General features: G+C 42.7%; 1 protein-coding gene across 4 annotated transcripts in view; it reads left to right on the top strand.

Moving 5' to 3' along the window:
• Positions 1-16144, top strand: part of htr4 (5-hydroxytryptamine receptor 4) — a gene marked incomplete at its 5' end in the record, with an annotated part of 41713 nt that overhangs the window by 5112 nt on the left and 20457 nt on the right. The window contains 1 exon segment of one of the 4 annotated variants that reach the window (XM_019355505.2): positions 12110-12200. In XM_019355505.2, coding sequence (XP_019211050.1) covers positions 12110-12173 — 64 coding nt within the window. 4 annotated transcript variants of the gene reach the window in all.

Genomic DNA, 16144 nt, shown 5'->3' with positions numbered 1-16144 from the left:
CACGCCTGCAACCACTTCGTGAATTGTGCACATAGAACAGGGTTGAATGGAGAAAACTGTGTTTCCATGTGTGTTAGAGAAGACCTTATCTCTGTAAGTACCCTCTCCTGTCCCTGCACACTCAAATGCTGCCTTGGCTTCTGACTCGTCCACCTAATGCAGTGTGTGAAGGTATAAACGTGTTTTACAGCGTTAAGGACACATGTGTTGAATATTTTATTTTTTTCAGTCTGTTTTAATAGAAGGATCTTATCTGTGCTTGGTAAAGACAAACGATGCAGTGCAGTCATGTTTCTGCTGGAAGGGTTAAATCATCGAGCAGAGGCTGTTTATGTGACTGAAATATGAGTCATGTATGTTTAAGAATAAGACAGGAAGCTGTTACATCTGCACCACCTTTCATCTCCGCCTATTACATGTGGTGTAGCCATAGGTGGACATCATGTCTTTATACAGGACACAGGTTCTGTTCCTCTGTTCCCTTCATTATCCTCACCCCAGGTGTTCTTAGCTCCTCCCACTCCTTTTAATCCTGCCTATCTCCTATTTCAGGTACTGTGCAGTATTTCAGGAGTATTTCGGTAGTATTTCAGGTGTTGTGCAGTGGTTCAGGAGTATTTCAGGAGTATCTCAGATGCATGCAGTATTTCAGGAGTATTTCAGGAGTATTTTAGGTACTGTCCAGTATTTCAGGAGTATTTCAGGTGCTGTGTGCAGAATGTGAAACACGCTCCTGCTCGGGCAGACTTGTTGAGCTCTACATGACTGTGAGCTACGGTTTTTGTGTTGTTTCAGTTTTCTCAACCGTTGCCATACCTGTACATTCTCTGCAGGACACCCACATGGATGTCAGATATTACTGGAGCTTGCCTTCATGCTTGAGTCAAGGAGCATTTCTGTGTTTCCTGTCGGCTCTGCTGTGTTCCTGCCGCTGTGGAATCAAACTTTCATCCACAAATGTTCAATCTTAACATCAAATGTAATTTAGTCTGCAGAACTGCAGGCTAAATTCAATTATGCACTCATATTAATATTCTATACCTTCATAACAGAGTTTTCTAACAGCGCATGTTATTTGCTTTCAGTAGGAGGAATCCATGGCGTTCCATAATGAAAGTCATTAGAAGTTGGATTTCCTACCTGGTGACTTTTTAAAATACTTGTACTTATCCTGTACTAATATTTGCCTGTAATACAGGTGTTATAGGTGTGTTATTCACCACACACACATAATTAAGCCTCCTGGTGTGACACTCAAACCATGCAGCACCACCTCTCGACTGGAGGACATTTATTAGTCGTAGTTTTGCTCTCCCTGGTGAATGATCAGGATCTGTTGGCTCTGTGGAGGCACAGCAAGGTGTTGATCTAATGTACTGTATACTATACTGTATCTGGTGCTTGTGTGACCTCTCAGATTGAAAATATCCATTTCAGAGTTTGACAGTCACGCTCAAACACCCACAAAGGACATAAACATACAAATGTGATTCCCAAGATACCAGCTACATCTGCACACACCTGGCAGGTGACAAATAAATGATCCATTGCTCTGTCCATCATTTCTGTTTCTTCTGGATCCCTTAGGGATCCAGGATTTTCCTCCTCATGTCTCTATGTCGTACTCTGTGTCCTCCACACTGCTACAGAACGTTTTCAGCTTATTACCTGTGAACACACTACCATCAGTCTTACCTGAATTACCTGTTGTTGCTGTTCCCACAGCGAGTGATGAATATGGCTGATAAGACATGGAGAAAACAGACGGAGCATGCATATTTAATAAAACGATGACCTCGTCTGCGATGCTGAGACTCAAATCAGCTTCTAATTCACTGATCGCAGATAAAGCACTTTGGGTGTGAGAGATGATAATCAAGTAATTAACATCAATTTACATTATCAAAGTAGTTAAAAATAAAATCAAAATTAAATGTAAATGTAAAATAATTAAAAAATATAAAATTAAAACAGGTTTCTTGGTGCAAAGACAGAAGAGCAGGTGTGTCGGTCCTGTCACCTGATCGCCTCATTGAGTGATCTAATCAGATTACACTTACCCACTACAGTGGGTGTCTGTGTGGGATAGTGAAACCTGCTGAGGTTTTCTATAAAAACTGGATTCATGTAGGCGATAACACGTGTTTATCAGTGACATCGCACATCACTGCCTATTTGTGGAAATATTAATATAAATATTCATATATGTTCAGTCTGGATTAAGAATGAGATTAAAGAAATAAAGAAGTCCAGCCCAGTGAGATTAACAGATCTCAAAAAGAAGACGTCTCCAGTGATCATTGATCCCGAGGCTGACGATGACTGGGCGGAGACTCCACCGTATCTGTAGGTGGCTCCGGCCCACATCATGAAACACGCCACAGCAGTCGTGTCTGTTCTTCAGACAGGAAGTCAGAAGCCACCGACACTCTGTGTGTGCCATTCACTCTGTCACTCCTGTGCCGTTGCTCAGGATCGGATTTTTTAATGTCCTCACATGAGTTTGATTAAAGTTCTCTGTAGTTCAGCCTGAGTAATCTTTCCTTTGAATGTGGTGACTGTGAAGGAATATAAACCTAAACTTAGGTACCTGTCCACTTCATCAGGCTTCACCACTGCATGCACAGTCAGCAAAACAATCTGCGAGCATGGGGCACAACCCTCGTGTCACCTTCCTTCATTGACTCATGAAGTCGAACGGGCCGAAGCAGTTTTCACACGTTTGAGGTGTTTTTGTGTTTTGTACTGCGGAGCAGCATTGTGAGGTGACTCTGTGCTCAGTGTTTACACAGGAAGTCATTCACTGATTAATCATTCATAGACAAAACTACAGCAGGCACAGGGCAGGGGGGAGTATGGAGGCAGAGAACATTACCTGTTTCTGCTCTGTTTCTTTTTCTTTCTGTCTTCAAAAATCCTTTTATGACTAAGTGGATGTTAATGTGAGCAAAGAGGACATTTTTTTCTAACATTATAAAAATAATCTGGTTTCAAAGCTTCCTACTGGTCAGAATCAGCATCCACGCACCCCGACACGTCGCACTGCTGAACACTTCAGGTTTACAGCGTCTCTGGTCCATTATGAGATGGTGGGATTGAGCTCGGTCCTCAGCAGCTGCTTTTAGGAGGAGTTCACCCGGCCTGGTGTTGCTGCTGATGCATTGCTGTGAGCAGTCAGTGGAAAGGTGGCGCCCTGCTTTAAAGAAGTCTTGGACGCGTTTGTGGTGGAATGTGCAGGAAGTGAATTCATTTAAATAGTCCGAGTGAAAGTGGCTGGGAGGAACACGGTTATTAAAATCCCATCAGGCTGTGTTAACACATCACAGCATCATACCAAGCTCAACAATAAAACAATACAATGGCGTGGGTGTACACCTCGTTCATCATCTTCATCATACCCGCCGGGTTTATTTATGTGAAAAGCAGACTGGCGTCACTTCCACCACTGAGCTGTTTCACACTCTGTGAGGTTTAAAGCAGTTAGACAGAGATAAGCCTGGGGACGACGCCACACCAGAAGCACCTCTGCCTGTATGAAGGGGATAATTGTATGGTAATTACACCACCGTGGTTTTTATTTCCAGGTCACTTCACACTAATGAAAACACAATTATGTGTATTATGTTCCAGTCCTGATGACAGATCCCCCTGAAACCTACAACAGCTGGATTTTACAGCAGGCCTTTAGCCTGACAGAGCCGGAGGAGGAATCACTGCCAAATGCCAGAGGTGTGTCAGCAGGCTCTGAGATGGCTTCTTTGTCTGTTACATTACAGCGAGCGTTCAGGAGCGAGACCCACAGCGGGATTAATACGTGTCTGACTGACACAGGGTGCTGAGTCGAGCTCTCGCTGCGTTCTGACATTATCCACAGGAAGTGATGACTCACTCTTCTTCAGCGACTCATCCATGCAGAGTCACCCCGAGCCTCTGCTGTCACCAGGTCCATCCTAGTGTGTGTGTGTGCATAGGTGTCACTTCATCTAGCAAACTGGGCATGTGTAGGAGGCAACATGGAAGCTGCCTTTTGGGAAATGATGAGTTGATAGACGTGGCGCTCGGCGCTCATTCGCTCATTCAGTCTGATTGGAGTTCATTCCGGTTCGACCCGGCGTGCTCTCTGTATCGGAGCCAATCACAGGCTGCAGAAAGGTCATGACTCAGTCAGACAGATAGTGACACGACCCGTTACTGTCCCGTTGTTACTGTACAGTTATGAATGTGACTGAGACGGCTGATAAACGTGGAGGTGAAAGAAGCTGACGCATACGAAGAGAAAAAGGAAGTTATGTGACTTCTCGCTCCTGCTACAGGAAATAAATCTAGTGGAATAAATCACATGTAACACAGTGGATGAACACAAACATATTAGATTCTATAAATAAGAAGAAGAAAGTTTGGAGCTGCACGCAGGAAGATGCATGTCTGAAAGACGAGCTGGGACATATAATTTGTTTTGATCTGACGGTAATAATGAGAACCAGCAGAGACATAACCAGGACACAAACACTGAGTCAGGCCGCTCCGTTCACACAGAGCTGCACACAGTTACAGAGGAAACCTGTCGCAGTGACAGCAGCGTGAACATGACCTGTGCTTTGGCTCCTGTTTCACACTGCCTCTTATTCTTTACTGGCCTCTTCATCAGGCTTCACTGCTGCATGCACAGTCAGCAGACTGGTCCAGTTTTCACTTTGACGATAAGATAAGATGATGAATGTATTGTTGTGCAGTGAAGATCAGCTGTTTGTTTGATGCACACTCTGATTATGATGAAGCAGCCGAAGCAAAACATAATACACAATACTTATAGTCTATACACACACACACACACACACACACACACACATTAGCCTGCAGAGTGTTTGCAGTCGTTGGTGCTGAGAGAACAAACTGGATAAATGGTTCTTCACAACGATGAAAACAGAAAAACATTGACTGTGCAGAAGGAAAAAACAGAGGAAGAAAATAAGTATGAGAAAATGATTTAAAAAGAGAGAAACATGAAGAAGGAAGCAGGAAGAAGAACCAATCAGGAGAACGTAAGGAGTTAAAACGAGTCGGTGCGATTTAAGAGGAGAGAAAAATGAGGAAGAGGAAGTGCAGAACAAAGAAAGGCTGAGGAAGGTGCTATCAGTGAGAAGAAGAAAGAAAAAAGCAAAGAACATGAGTTGGAGGGTAGAAGCATCCTGAGGAAATGAAAGATAAATTGAAATATTTCAGAATTTAATATCCGAATATTTATAATTGTTTTGGATACCCTGACTTAATGGAAGATCTCCATCATTAGTGACACGTTGAGTTTGAGTCACAGAGGTGGTTAAACACACAGCAGCTGCAAGCAGACCAACGGCAAGGCAGGAAATCCAGATCATGGTCTAAACACGAGCCACCGCCATGAATTATGAATATAAAGCCCAGTTAATACAGTTTGTGGGCTTTTCTGAAGATGGTAACAAAATTTACCTCTGGGTTGGTGCTATGATGGTGACCAGGGAGTCATTTTAGCTGGATGCTAACAAAGCCTGCCTCGCGCTCCACCCTCATCACAAATACGACCAACTTTGGCTCTAAAAGCTGATTTTAGGAGTTTAAACTGGTGTGTGACGTCAGCTTCATTTCTCCTCCCTGTACAGTCTCTGGTGCTGATGAGCCTTCAGGTGGTTTTGATTTCCAGCACCAGATCCTAGCAGACTCTTCACACACCAAACATCACAAACTAGCCGGTGAGAGGTGGACATGTGGACGATAGAATAGAATAGAATAGAATAGAATAGAATCAAATCGCAGTTAAAAACCCACTTATTTAGCCTCGCCTTTTCTACCAGTTAACGCTTGCTTGATAGTTAGCTTAACGCTTATTCTTATCTTCGGCTTATTCTTAATTACTTTTGATTCATTTTTAATTTTTTGACTGTTTTATCCTCTACACTTAGCTTTCTTTTATGCTTTTTTATGCAATTATTTTGCCTTCGTGTGTTTTAATGCCATTCAACCTGCTAGCACGTTTTGGTCAGTGTTGGGAAGGTTACTTTTAAAATGTATTCCATTACAGAATACTGAATACATGCCCCAAAATGTATTCTGTAACGTATTCCGTTACGTTACTCAATAAGAGTAACGTACTATTGCTGTGATTTATTACTGTTACTGAAGGTCCGCGGCTCCAAACCGTAGTAAAGGGACCTCTGGCTAATACGGTGGGTTCCGTGTTGGGCTGGTAGCCGAAAAATAGCTTTACTTTGTTGTCTGGGTCAACTTTGCTTGCCAGAGACAGAGAGAGGTGTTGAAAGGCTGCTCCAACGGAACTTATTTTTTCCGGAGGAAAACACGAACACAGTGTACAGTTGACTCTTATGCTACGTCCACACGTACACGGGTATTTTTGAAAACGGAGATTTTCCGTTTTCGTTTTAAAAAATAATCCCGTCCACACATAAACGCAGAAATGAAGGAAAACGATGCTAGGAACATGCCAAAGCAACAGGTGGCGATATATTCCTAACCGTGTAGAAATGTTGGCCAATCAGAAGTCTAGAAGCCTCGGTGGGAAATAGTAAACAAAGCTGGGGCATAGAAGCAGAACCGAGTCGTATGTGTGGAGGGACAGTAACTGTGTGTGTATATGTAAGCATTTAAACACTGCAGAGAGTACAATTAACAGTAACAGTATTGTAGAAACTCATTTCACCGAAACAATAACGTGGCTCACAGTGTGACGTCAAAAAAGGCGCACACCTTTGACGCTGCGTTTTCTCCGTTTTCCTCGTCCACACGTAAATGCAAAAACTGAGTTTTCGAAAATATCCACCCTGGCAGGCATTTTTAAAAATCTCCGTTTTCAGTGACCGAAAACGCCATTTACGTGTGGACGAAAGGTGCAAACGCATAGAAAAATCTGCGTTTTCAAAAATACCCGGGTACGTGTGGACGTAGCCTTAATAGCTTACTTACAAATGGGCTCGTCAGGCACTCTTCTTGGCTGCAGTGGTTATTATTATATTTACATGCTTCCAGCTCCCGTTTTTGCTCCGTGACAGCTCAGACTTTTCCTTTCTCTCCCTCCCTCGCTCACAGACACATAACGGGTATGGTAGTCCATTCTCGCTGCAGCACGGACTACACTGCCCATGAGGCTACATTCTTTAGGGCCATGCCTGTAGCATTCTGCCTTTTAGCTTAGCACAACAACAACAACAAAAAGGCGCTCTCTCACCCAGGAAACACGCAGAGAGAGAACGCGTCACCCTGTAACTATGGCAACCGTAACGCTGCCGCCTGGAACAACAGAACGTAGCTGTCAAACAAACCCAAACAGTCCTGACCCGCGACAATATGAAACAGGAAAGTACCGCCGTGTAATCCATTTATTTCAACAAAGTAACTGTATTCTGAATACCACCTTTTGAAACGGTAACTGTAACGGAATACAGTTAGTCATATTTTGTATTCTAAATACGTAACGGCGGTACATGTATTCCGTTACTCCCCAACACTGGTTTTGGTACCTTGCCATAGCCCTCATCCCTCCCTGTTACTTCATCTTACCCTCTTCCATGTTAAGCACTTTGGTACACCACTGGTTTTTAAATGTGCTATATAAATAAAGTTTGTTGTTGTTGTTGTTGCTCTGAGAGAACTGTTCTGATATTCATGCTCAGAAATGTTTTTTAACTTCATCTTCGGTCTTTCTCTCCACATAAAGAATTCCTCCACAGCTTTTTGTATTTCTGTAAAAACATGAGGCGCTCTCCAACGACACACAGCCGAGGGTAATCTCCCTCTGACAGACAGACAAAACACTGAAACACTCTGTACTTCAATTAGCAGCTAATTGTCTTTTCAGATGAAGAAAATCAGCGCATTAGCATCTCATATTGGATGGAAAAGTGGCTCATTTACACACGGCGCCTCATCATATTAAGAGAGGGATTATTGATGTGCTTATTATGTGACTGAAGCAGCTGAGCGTGTTACACTGAGACGCACCACCTCAGGCTGTCTTCAGCCAAATGTGTCAAAGTTTTCTAAATGAAGACGTGATGAGCGTTATTCAGAGCAGGACGCTATGGAAGCAGTGACAGATCTGGGAGAAGGAACAAAATCTTCCATGAAACTTTAATTCTGACTTCATGAAACAAGTCAACGAAATGAAAGAAGGTGAAGACATTGTATGTCTTCACCTTTGGCCTCTGCTGTGTCCGTGTCGTTGCTTAGAATAAAAAAGTGTCATTTATTGATCTGTGCGCTGCTGCCAAAGTGGCCATTTTCTGCCTCATTGGACCTGTTTCTATTGGATTGTGCAGGTAGAACTGTTAGGTCATAATTGAAGGCAGTTGTTAGTGTGATTTAGAGGGAGGTTCCAGTTCTTTCAGGCAGCGTTTTAGTTCATCACAGCGAGCACAACTGCTTCTAATCTGCAGATGATTTGATTGTAGATCACAGGTCTGCAATCAAATGCTTGTAAAGGTTTTCACACATGCTACATGCTTGGTGAAGGTGATTTTTGAGTTTTGCATGTGTGGTTTCCATGTATGCAGATATGAAATACAAGCAATCTGACTAAATTTAGCAGGACAATGACGTAAAGAAGAGCAGGTCTTCTAATCTGCTGAACTGCAAACGACTCAGTTTAACCATTCTTAAAATGTGCATTTGGAAGGACCAATTACAACCTTAATAAAAGCACATTCACCTTTCTTCTGACTGCGCTTTTTAAAATTCTTAAAAATCTAGCAGGGATATAAAGCTGATTTGAAGTGCTTCTTTGATGGTGCACAGACACACTACATACAACTCTGCTATGCTCTATATACTATATATATACTGACTATATATACTCGCGGGAGCAGAACAAACATCTGAATCCACTGGAGCCAAAACAACAGGAAGTCTGAACTCTTGGGAAGAACTGAGTGACAAAGACCTGAGTGAGGTGGACCTGAGTGACAATGACCTGAGTGAGGTAGAATTGAGTGACAAAGACCTGAGTGAGGTAGAACTGAGTGACAAAGACCTAAGTGAGGGGACTTATTCTGGGTGACTCACAGCTGCTGAATTAATGGTGCAGACTCTGAGCCCCTCCGCTGTGCCATGGTTTTCATTTCTTTGTGTGTTTCTCTCTTTTTCTACTAATTATTCTTCCACTTTTCCGCCTTTCCTTCATACTTCCTGTTTGGTCTCCATTTCTTTCCACTCTCTTCATATTTTCATCTCTTTCTTTTTGCCATTCTCCTGATGTTCTCCCTGTTTGCTTCTCTCTTACTGACAGCACATTTTCAGTGTGTGTCCCTGTGTTTGGTTACACAATTTACACAGATACTGACCTGAAGCAATACCACACACACTGTCCTGTGTGTGTGTGTGTGTGTGTGTGTGTGTGTGTGTGTGTGTGTGTGTGGCTAGTGTATCTTTGCATGGGCACTCCTGCAGATGATGAAAAGAAATGCAAAATTAGTATTTTTGCATTCCTGTTCCAGTTCCTATATTTGTTTCTGCATCGTGTTTCACATCTACATTTTTGCTTGTCTGCGTGTGTGTGTGTGTGTGTGTGTGTCTGTCTGGGTGTGTGTGTATCTGCATATGTGTGTGTGTGTGTCTGGATTGCATTGTCTTGCAGATATAAACAAAATCAGAGAAAATCCAAACAGGAAGTGCCTACAAGCTCCGGGATGAATGCTGACAATGCTGTCGGCTGCATTCAGGCCCAGACTCCCAGCTGCAGCTACTACTGCACATGCTCACACTGACAGCTTCAGTAACAACTCGTGATAGGCTAAGCTGAGAGGAGTCAGCTGAATTTAAGTGTGATCTAAAAGACTCCACGCTCAGGTAAAGGTGAATAATATAACATGATTTCAAGCAACTGTGGGCCAAATAACCGCTGGCAATGGGAAGTAAAGCAACAATGAATGAGAGTGACAAATACAGTTGATTGACATTTCAGGGTTAAGTAAATACGTTAGATGGTTGCCTAGGAAACCGGAGCCTGGATAGTCTGTAAGCAACCATACGTCAGTGATGTGTGATGAGCTGATGGCTTCCACTGTGGACACTGCTTAACTATTATAAAAATTCTAACCAATGAAATGTCAACATAAGGACAGGACAAGGTGTGCCGTGAAGGGGTGGGAGGGGCTTTTAGCGGAGAAGCTAGAGGAGGAAGCCCGTCTGTGTCCAGACTCTAGGCCGTGTCTGTCCTCACCGTGTACATGCCACAGCTTTAAAGCAGCATCAGCACGTTCATGTATTCAGACCCAGAAATAGCCGGACGCGTGTCCATGTCTGACACTGTCGGACAGTTTTCTGTCTGTCTGTGGGAGGTTTTTGTGGAGGCTGTTGCAGCTAGATCTAAAAACCATCCCTGATTTCCCTTCAGAGCGTTCTTCTTATCCAACTCTGGAGTGTCTCCAGTGCAGCTGCTATTTTCCACCCACTCCATGGAATTCCCATTCAGACCACTTGCACCTGCTGACCTGGAATTTCAACCTCAGACTCCAGCTTGTGTTTCCAGCTGGTCCAAATTTTATTTCATTCATCACTGCAGTCATGGTGGATCTCTGGCTATGATGCTTTCAGCATCAAGCTCAAAGGAGTCCATCACGTCATGAGCACAAGCGGCGTTAGCAGCGTGGTTTATTGCCCTCTGTGAGCCCTCTAACTTGGTGGATTTTAACCCAAGCTGTGTAGCTACATCCAAATAAAATCCTTTCCTGATTGCCAGATTTGGCTCCTTCCCTCATCCTTCAGGTTGAAAGGTTGAAGCTGGTGTTCATTGTGTATGCATCGGAGCTTACATCGGAGCGGTTTTCCAGGCAGCGATGTAAAAACAGCCACAGTGCTGGAAGCATTGATGAGCGAATGATGATTAGAGACAGCACTGCAGATATTGGCAGATTTTCAGTATTTACCAAAAAGTATTTTTAAAAAAATGAAATTAAGCTGATCGAGGCTGACGCTGCACCTCCCAGAGCAGGTTATAGCCTTCATGGAAGCACCAACACCCCTAAGCCACACTAATACACAGCTGTTCGGGCATTTACATGTCCCTCGTTTACCTGCGCCACAGGAATCCCAGTGATGGATGGTGTTTACAGGAACAGCACTTCCAGTAGTCTGCAGAATCTTTCAGCTCGATGACTAGAAATCCCCCACAGACTGCACATCTCACATCACAGCTCCTCTGAGGTCTCGCTGTGTGTTTTCACCACCACTCACATTTTCACCACTGAGTGTTTTATTGTGGACATGGTGTGTGTGTGTGTGTGTGTGTGTGTGTGTGTGTGTGTGTGAGAGACTGACTGACCTCACCTCTCACACTCAAAGGCAGCCATCGTGATCAAGCTGCTGTAGAAGTCGTCAGACTGCAGCTGTGCTGATGTGCTGGTATTTTCTGCTCTCTGAACACTCTGCAGAGAAAATGTGAGAATCATTGGGACCATCACACCGCACGCTCCACCACCCCAACCACCCAACACCCCCAATAAGCTAATGTAAATGAGAAATACATGGGAATAAGTCAGCAGAGGGAGTGTGGTGTCTGCGTGAGCTTTGTTTATCCTTTCAGTTCTTATTTTCTGAATATGAGAATATGAGCCTTGAGATGTCTGTCTCAAGGCTCTATCAAGTGAGTCTGCTACCTCGCGCACACACACACACACATACACCTGTGCTCACCAATGGCTCGTCTGGGTGTAAACTAACCTTGTTTTTCTCTTTCTCTCTCCCTGCCTGTTTTTTACTCCTTTCCTATTTTGTTTCCTTCCCTCTCTCCTTCCTCTGACCTGCTGTTTCTCTGCTCATATTTTCTTTTTACTACATTCTGAACATAAATCACAATTTCTTTCTCAATTTTATGCCATCCTTCTTTCATAATTTCTTCCTCCTGTTATTAAACTTTGTCTTTTTCTACTTAATGTCACCCTCTTTCTACTTTCTTGCTCTTTATTCCATCCGTCATCCTTTATCTCTATTTTTCTTTTTTTCTTATTCCTTTTGTCATTTATTTCCTCTCCTCACCGGCTGCACCTGCCACCTCTGATATTGCTTTGTCATCCTTCCTGTGTGTTTTTCCCTCTTCCTCCTCCCCTTCCTCCTCCTGTCTCTCCAGTGGCTGTTCCTCTGCCTCCAAGCTCCTGCTCTGGTTCTGCAACACCAGACCAGTGCCTGTCTAGCTGCTGTCTGTCTCAAGGCTCTATCAAGTGAGTCTGCTACCTCGCGCGCACACACACACACACACACACACACACAGGTCAACAGCTGATCTGAGATCACTGAGACTCATCGATTTCCCACTGTGTCAATCACGATAAACGATGATGCTGAAACTCATGCATGAACTTTTCAAAATAGACAGAAGAAATATGTGTGACAAAGCTTTAGTCATACTTTCCTTTCATAACTCAGCATGTGTGTATTCATATTTTTTACTAAAGGCCTTAATATTTTTTAACATCAGGCGTGGGTGAAGGTTGAACTCTTGAGGACGGTGAGGTTAAAGCGTGACCTTTTACAGCTGCACACCCAGAATATCAATAACAGTAATCAAAGAAGGGAGAGATTTATTCACCAACGCAGACTTTTACTTTCCTGTTTGATTTGCTTTTTGCACTTTAAGCCCTCCAAACCGCAGGGTCTGGCTGAATCTGGTATGGAAATACAACCTGCACCATCTCTGAAGGCCACCAGGTGTGTTTTGAACACCACTTGGACTCAAATGGACATAACTGTGATGTATTTCTGTTACATTAGTTTTTACAGTTAAAAATGTTTGAATATTCGAAATTGTGAGTGCCAGAGACTCATAGATGATTCACTCTGGCTCAGTTGTGGGAGCAGTCAGATTATTATAGCATTTATTACCCAGGTATTTCATTTTGAACATACATGTGTGGACTGCTGACTGCACGTGTAGATGTTCAGGACAGTTAAAATAGTGTAATATGAGATAGCATAATAACTGAGGCCCTTTTGGAATCATTCCTCTTAAAGGTCACTGTGCAGGTTTTTACTGTGTGCAGCTTCAGAGCAGTGAAATCTTTCTCTGCGTGCAGGTTTAGAAAGTCTGCAAACTAACCTAAGCAGTCTCACTATCTTAGTCAGGTGTAGTTTTCCTCCATGCTTTGCTAACCTGCTCTCACAGATGATTTGACTCACAGCTGGAATTATAGTTTTAGTTATTTTTTGTAGGAAACTTAAATCACCTGCAGGAGTGTGAAAGGCTTATGTGTTTTATTGCGCACCAGATCCTGATGCAAATGTGCACACAGATATTTTATCTGAGTAACATAAATAAGTACTGCCAATTCTCAGTTCTTTGTCCTAACAGTAGAAAATATGCATCACTAACAAGAAAAGTAAAGATCAGGTAAACAGAGCTCTGCTGTGGTGCACGACTTCAGTGTACGATCGGGGGTCTGTGTTTTAGCTAAATGTTATTGCACAAGTCGGGACTGGAGGCATCCTCATAGCTCTGTGTGTGTGTGTGTGTGTGTGTGTGAGAGAGAGAGAGAGGCTGGCAGTGTATCTCAAGAGATAATTGGTATTGATAACAGCAGTCCATCTTTTATTTTCCATTACCTGCGTGTGTGTGTATGTGTGTTTTATCTCCGCACCTCTCTTGGTTTATCCTCTCTATCTCTCGCCCCTCACTCTAACACAGCATCGCTATTTGGATTTCTATTTTGAATGTAGCTGTGTATTCAATGCCCTTTGTTTTTCTTGTCCTTCCGTATCTGTGTATGTGTGCGTGTGTGTGTGTGTGTGGTTGCTAATCTTCCCTGACTGTTGACGTGCTCTGGGCCGATTGTCTTCGATCGGTTTGGTCTTAAAAAAGCTCCAAACAGCAGCGCCGCTTTTTATCTGTTAGTTAAAAATCATCCTCTTGTTGCAGCAGACTGTTTGAAAAGCTGCCTCCTTCCATGAATGCCTCTGGAGATGGTTTCCCTGAAATGTTTCTGAATGGCTCTCTGCTGGCTTGATCATTACTTTACCCTGTGAGAAGGATGAAGAGTGGTGATGAGTGTGAGGATAAGTGATGTGATGATAAGAATGCCAGTGAGGGGGGCTTTTCATTCCCAGCCAGCTCTGACAAAAGAGTTCTGACTGCAGCAATAACAGTGTACTCGACTGGTGTAACTATATAGTGTAGAAAATACATAATATGCAGAGCGGGTAGATTAAATTATTCATATCATGTTCGAGTGAAGTAAGTCAATGATATAGCAATGTTAAATCTCGCGACACTGCACGGGATTTCAGTCTTGCATGCTTTGGATCGTGGTTTGAGTCAAGTCGAACAGCCGCCTCTACTTTTTTTGGTATACCGAAAGAAGTAAATTGGGTGGTTGTTACATTAAAAAAGTCTAACTTGTAAATTGAACACAAAATTTTCATGTTTCTATCTTGAACGTAATTAAATCATGTAGGATCTGTATGAAATTCAACAACTTAATTTGTTCTTGTTGAGATGACATGATACAGTCTAGTAGGAGTGGTTAATTGCTGGACTCATGAAATTAACAAGGTCAGCTGAGATTTCAAACTGCAGGAAAATTTACTAGAGTTATAAGAGGCAGATCACTACACACACACAATGTGTATGCTATTGCTTTTTATTGTGGTTTAACCTGTCAAGGACAAAAACATACAGAAAATTCTGCATCAAGCCTGGAAATCATAGCTTTCCTACTTTTGTCAACCCTGGATTGGTGACATGGTGGTTAGTGCTGTTGCCTCACAGTAAGAAGAGCCTGGGTTCAAATCCACAATATGGCTAGTTTGCACTGGTTTCTCTCTGGGTATTCTGGTGTCCTCCCACAGTTAAAAGTCATGCAGTTATTAGAGTTAGCTTAGGTTGATTGGTGATTCTAAATTCACCATGAATGTGAATGCAAATGGTTGTTTGTCTCTATGTGATTGACTGGTGAGCTGTCCAGTTTGTACCCTGCCTTGTAACCTAGGCCCCTGCAACCAGGATAAAGATAGGAGGATGTTAGTTCTTGTAGATCCATTCAACTTTTATGTTAACCAAACTCTAGACTTTGTTGAACATTATGTAATATAAAGACAACATGTAGTATTTAAGTGATTAAGTAGTACTGTGGTAAAGGTTATTGAATAGTGTTGAAATAAAATGACAAAATTTTGAAGGATTAAAATATTCCAAGAGCTCAATTTACTTAATCTAAACATGTTTCAATCACTTTTTATGAACACAAAATGCACAGGTTTATTGACTATGAATAAGTTGTGTTGATTTAACTCAGTTGTTTAAGTTTCTGCCAAAGCAAAACATTTGTGTGCAACCAATGTCCACTATTGAATCAAGTAAATCCAACATGGCCTTTTTTTCAGTGTAGTTGTTAATATATATACGGCTATGCACAGTCAGGGTTATTCTTTCTTTATGAACCTGTAATCAGAGTTTTGGTCTGAAACTGGTCAACTCAGGTAAATGGTGGCATTTCCTGATTCCATTGTATTGCTGTTTTTACTTTTTCAAACCTCTCAGCCATAACAGGTTGATGGGGCATTGTCCTCAGGCATGGGCAGGCATGTAATACCTGGTGAACGAGATGACGTAGGAGCTTCAGACTGATACCATTGGTGTGTCATGAGGACAATGAGCAGAAGATGCAGCCAGGCTCCCTAAGACCTGCAAACAGGTGGAGTTTCCTTTAAAGACACCTGTTAGACAGAAAACTCCTCTGTCATTTTATTTTTGGTCATTCGGAGCAGAAATATCAGATTACACAGCTGATAAATCACAGGTGTCATTTTAGATGATAATTCCATGTTTATTTGGAACGAGAGTAGGAAGTTGTATGGAGGATTAGATGAACCTTGACAAGACTGAGAGGTTTCAGACTCCTGAAAGAGAACATCTTTTTTATTTACCCTGCACTGGCCACTTGAGTCTGTCTGCCTCTCTCTGCTGCTGCTGGCAGGATGCTCAGGTCTAATTACACCACTCCTCAACACTGCTCACCTTCCTGAGGGCTTTCAGACTGCCAGACTTCTTAACACTGACACACACACGTATATAAACACACACACACACACACACACACACACAAAACAAACTCAAATCAGGTTGTGCACTGTGTACTTAAAGAAACAGCAGTTAGAAGGAGCCATTTCTCCA

Source organism: Oreochromis niloticus, linkage group LG2 (assembly GCF_001858045.2).
Source record: "Oreochromis niloticus isolate F11D_XX linkage group LG2, O_niloticus_UMD_NMBU, whole genome shotgun sequence".
NCBI lineage: Eukaryota > Metazoa > Chordata > Actinopteri > Cichliformes > Cichlidae > Oreochromis > Oreochromis niloticus.
Note: the sequence above shows the minus strand (reverse complement) of the source record. Positions and strands in the feature narration are given on the sequence as shown.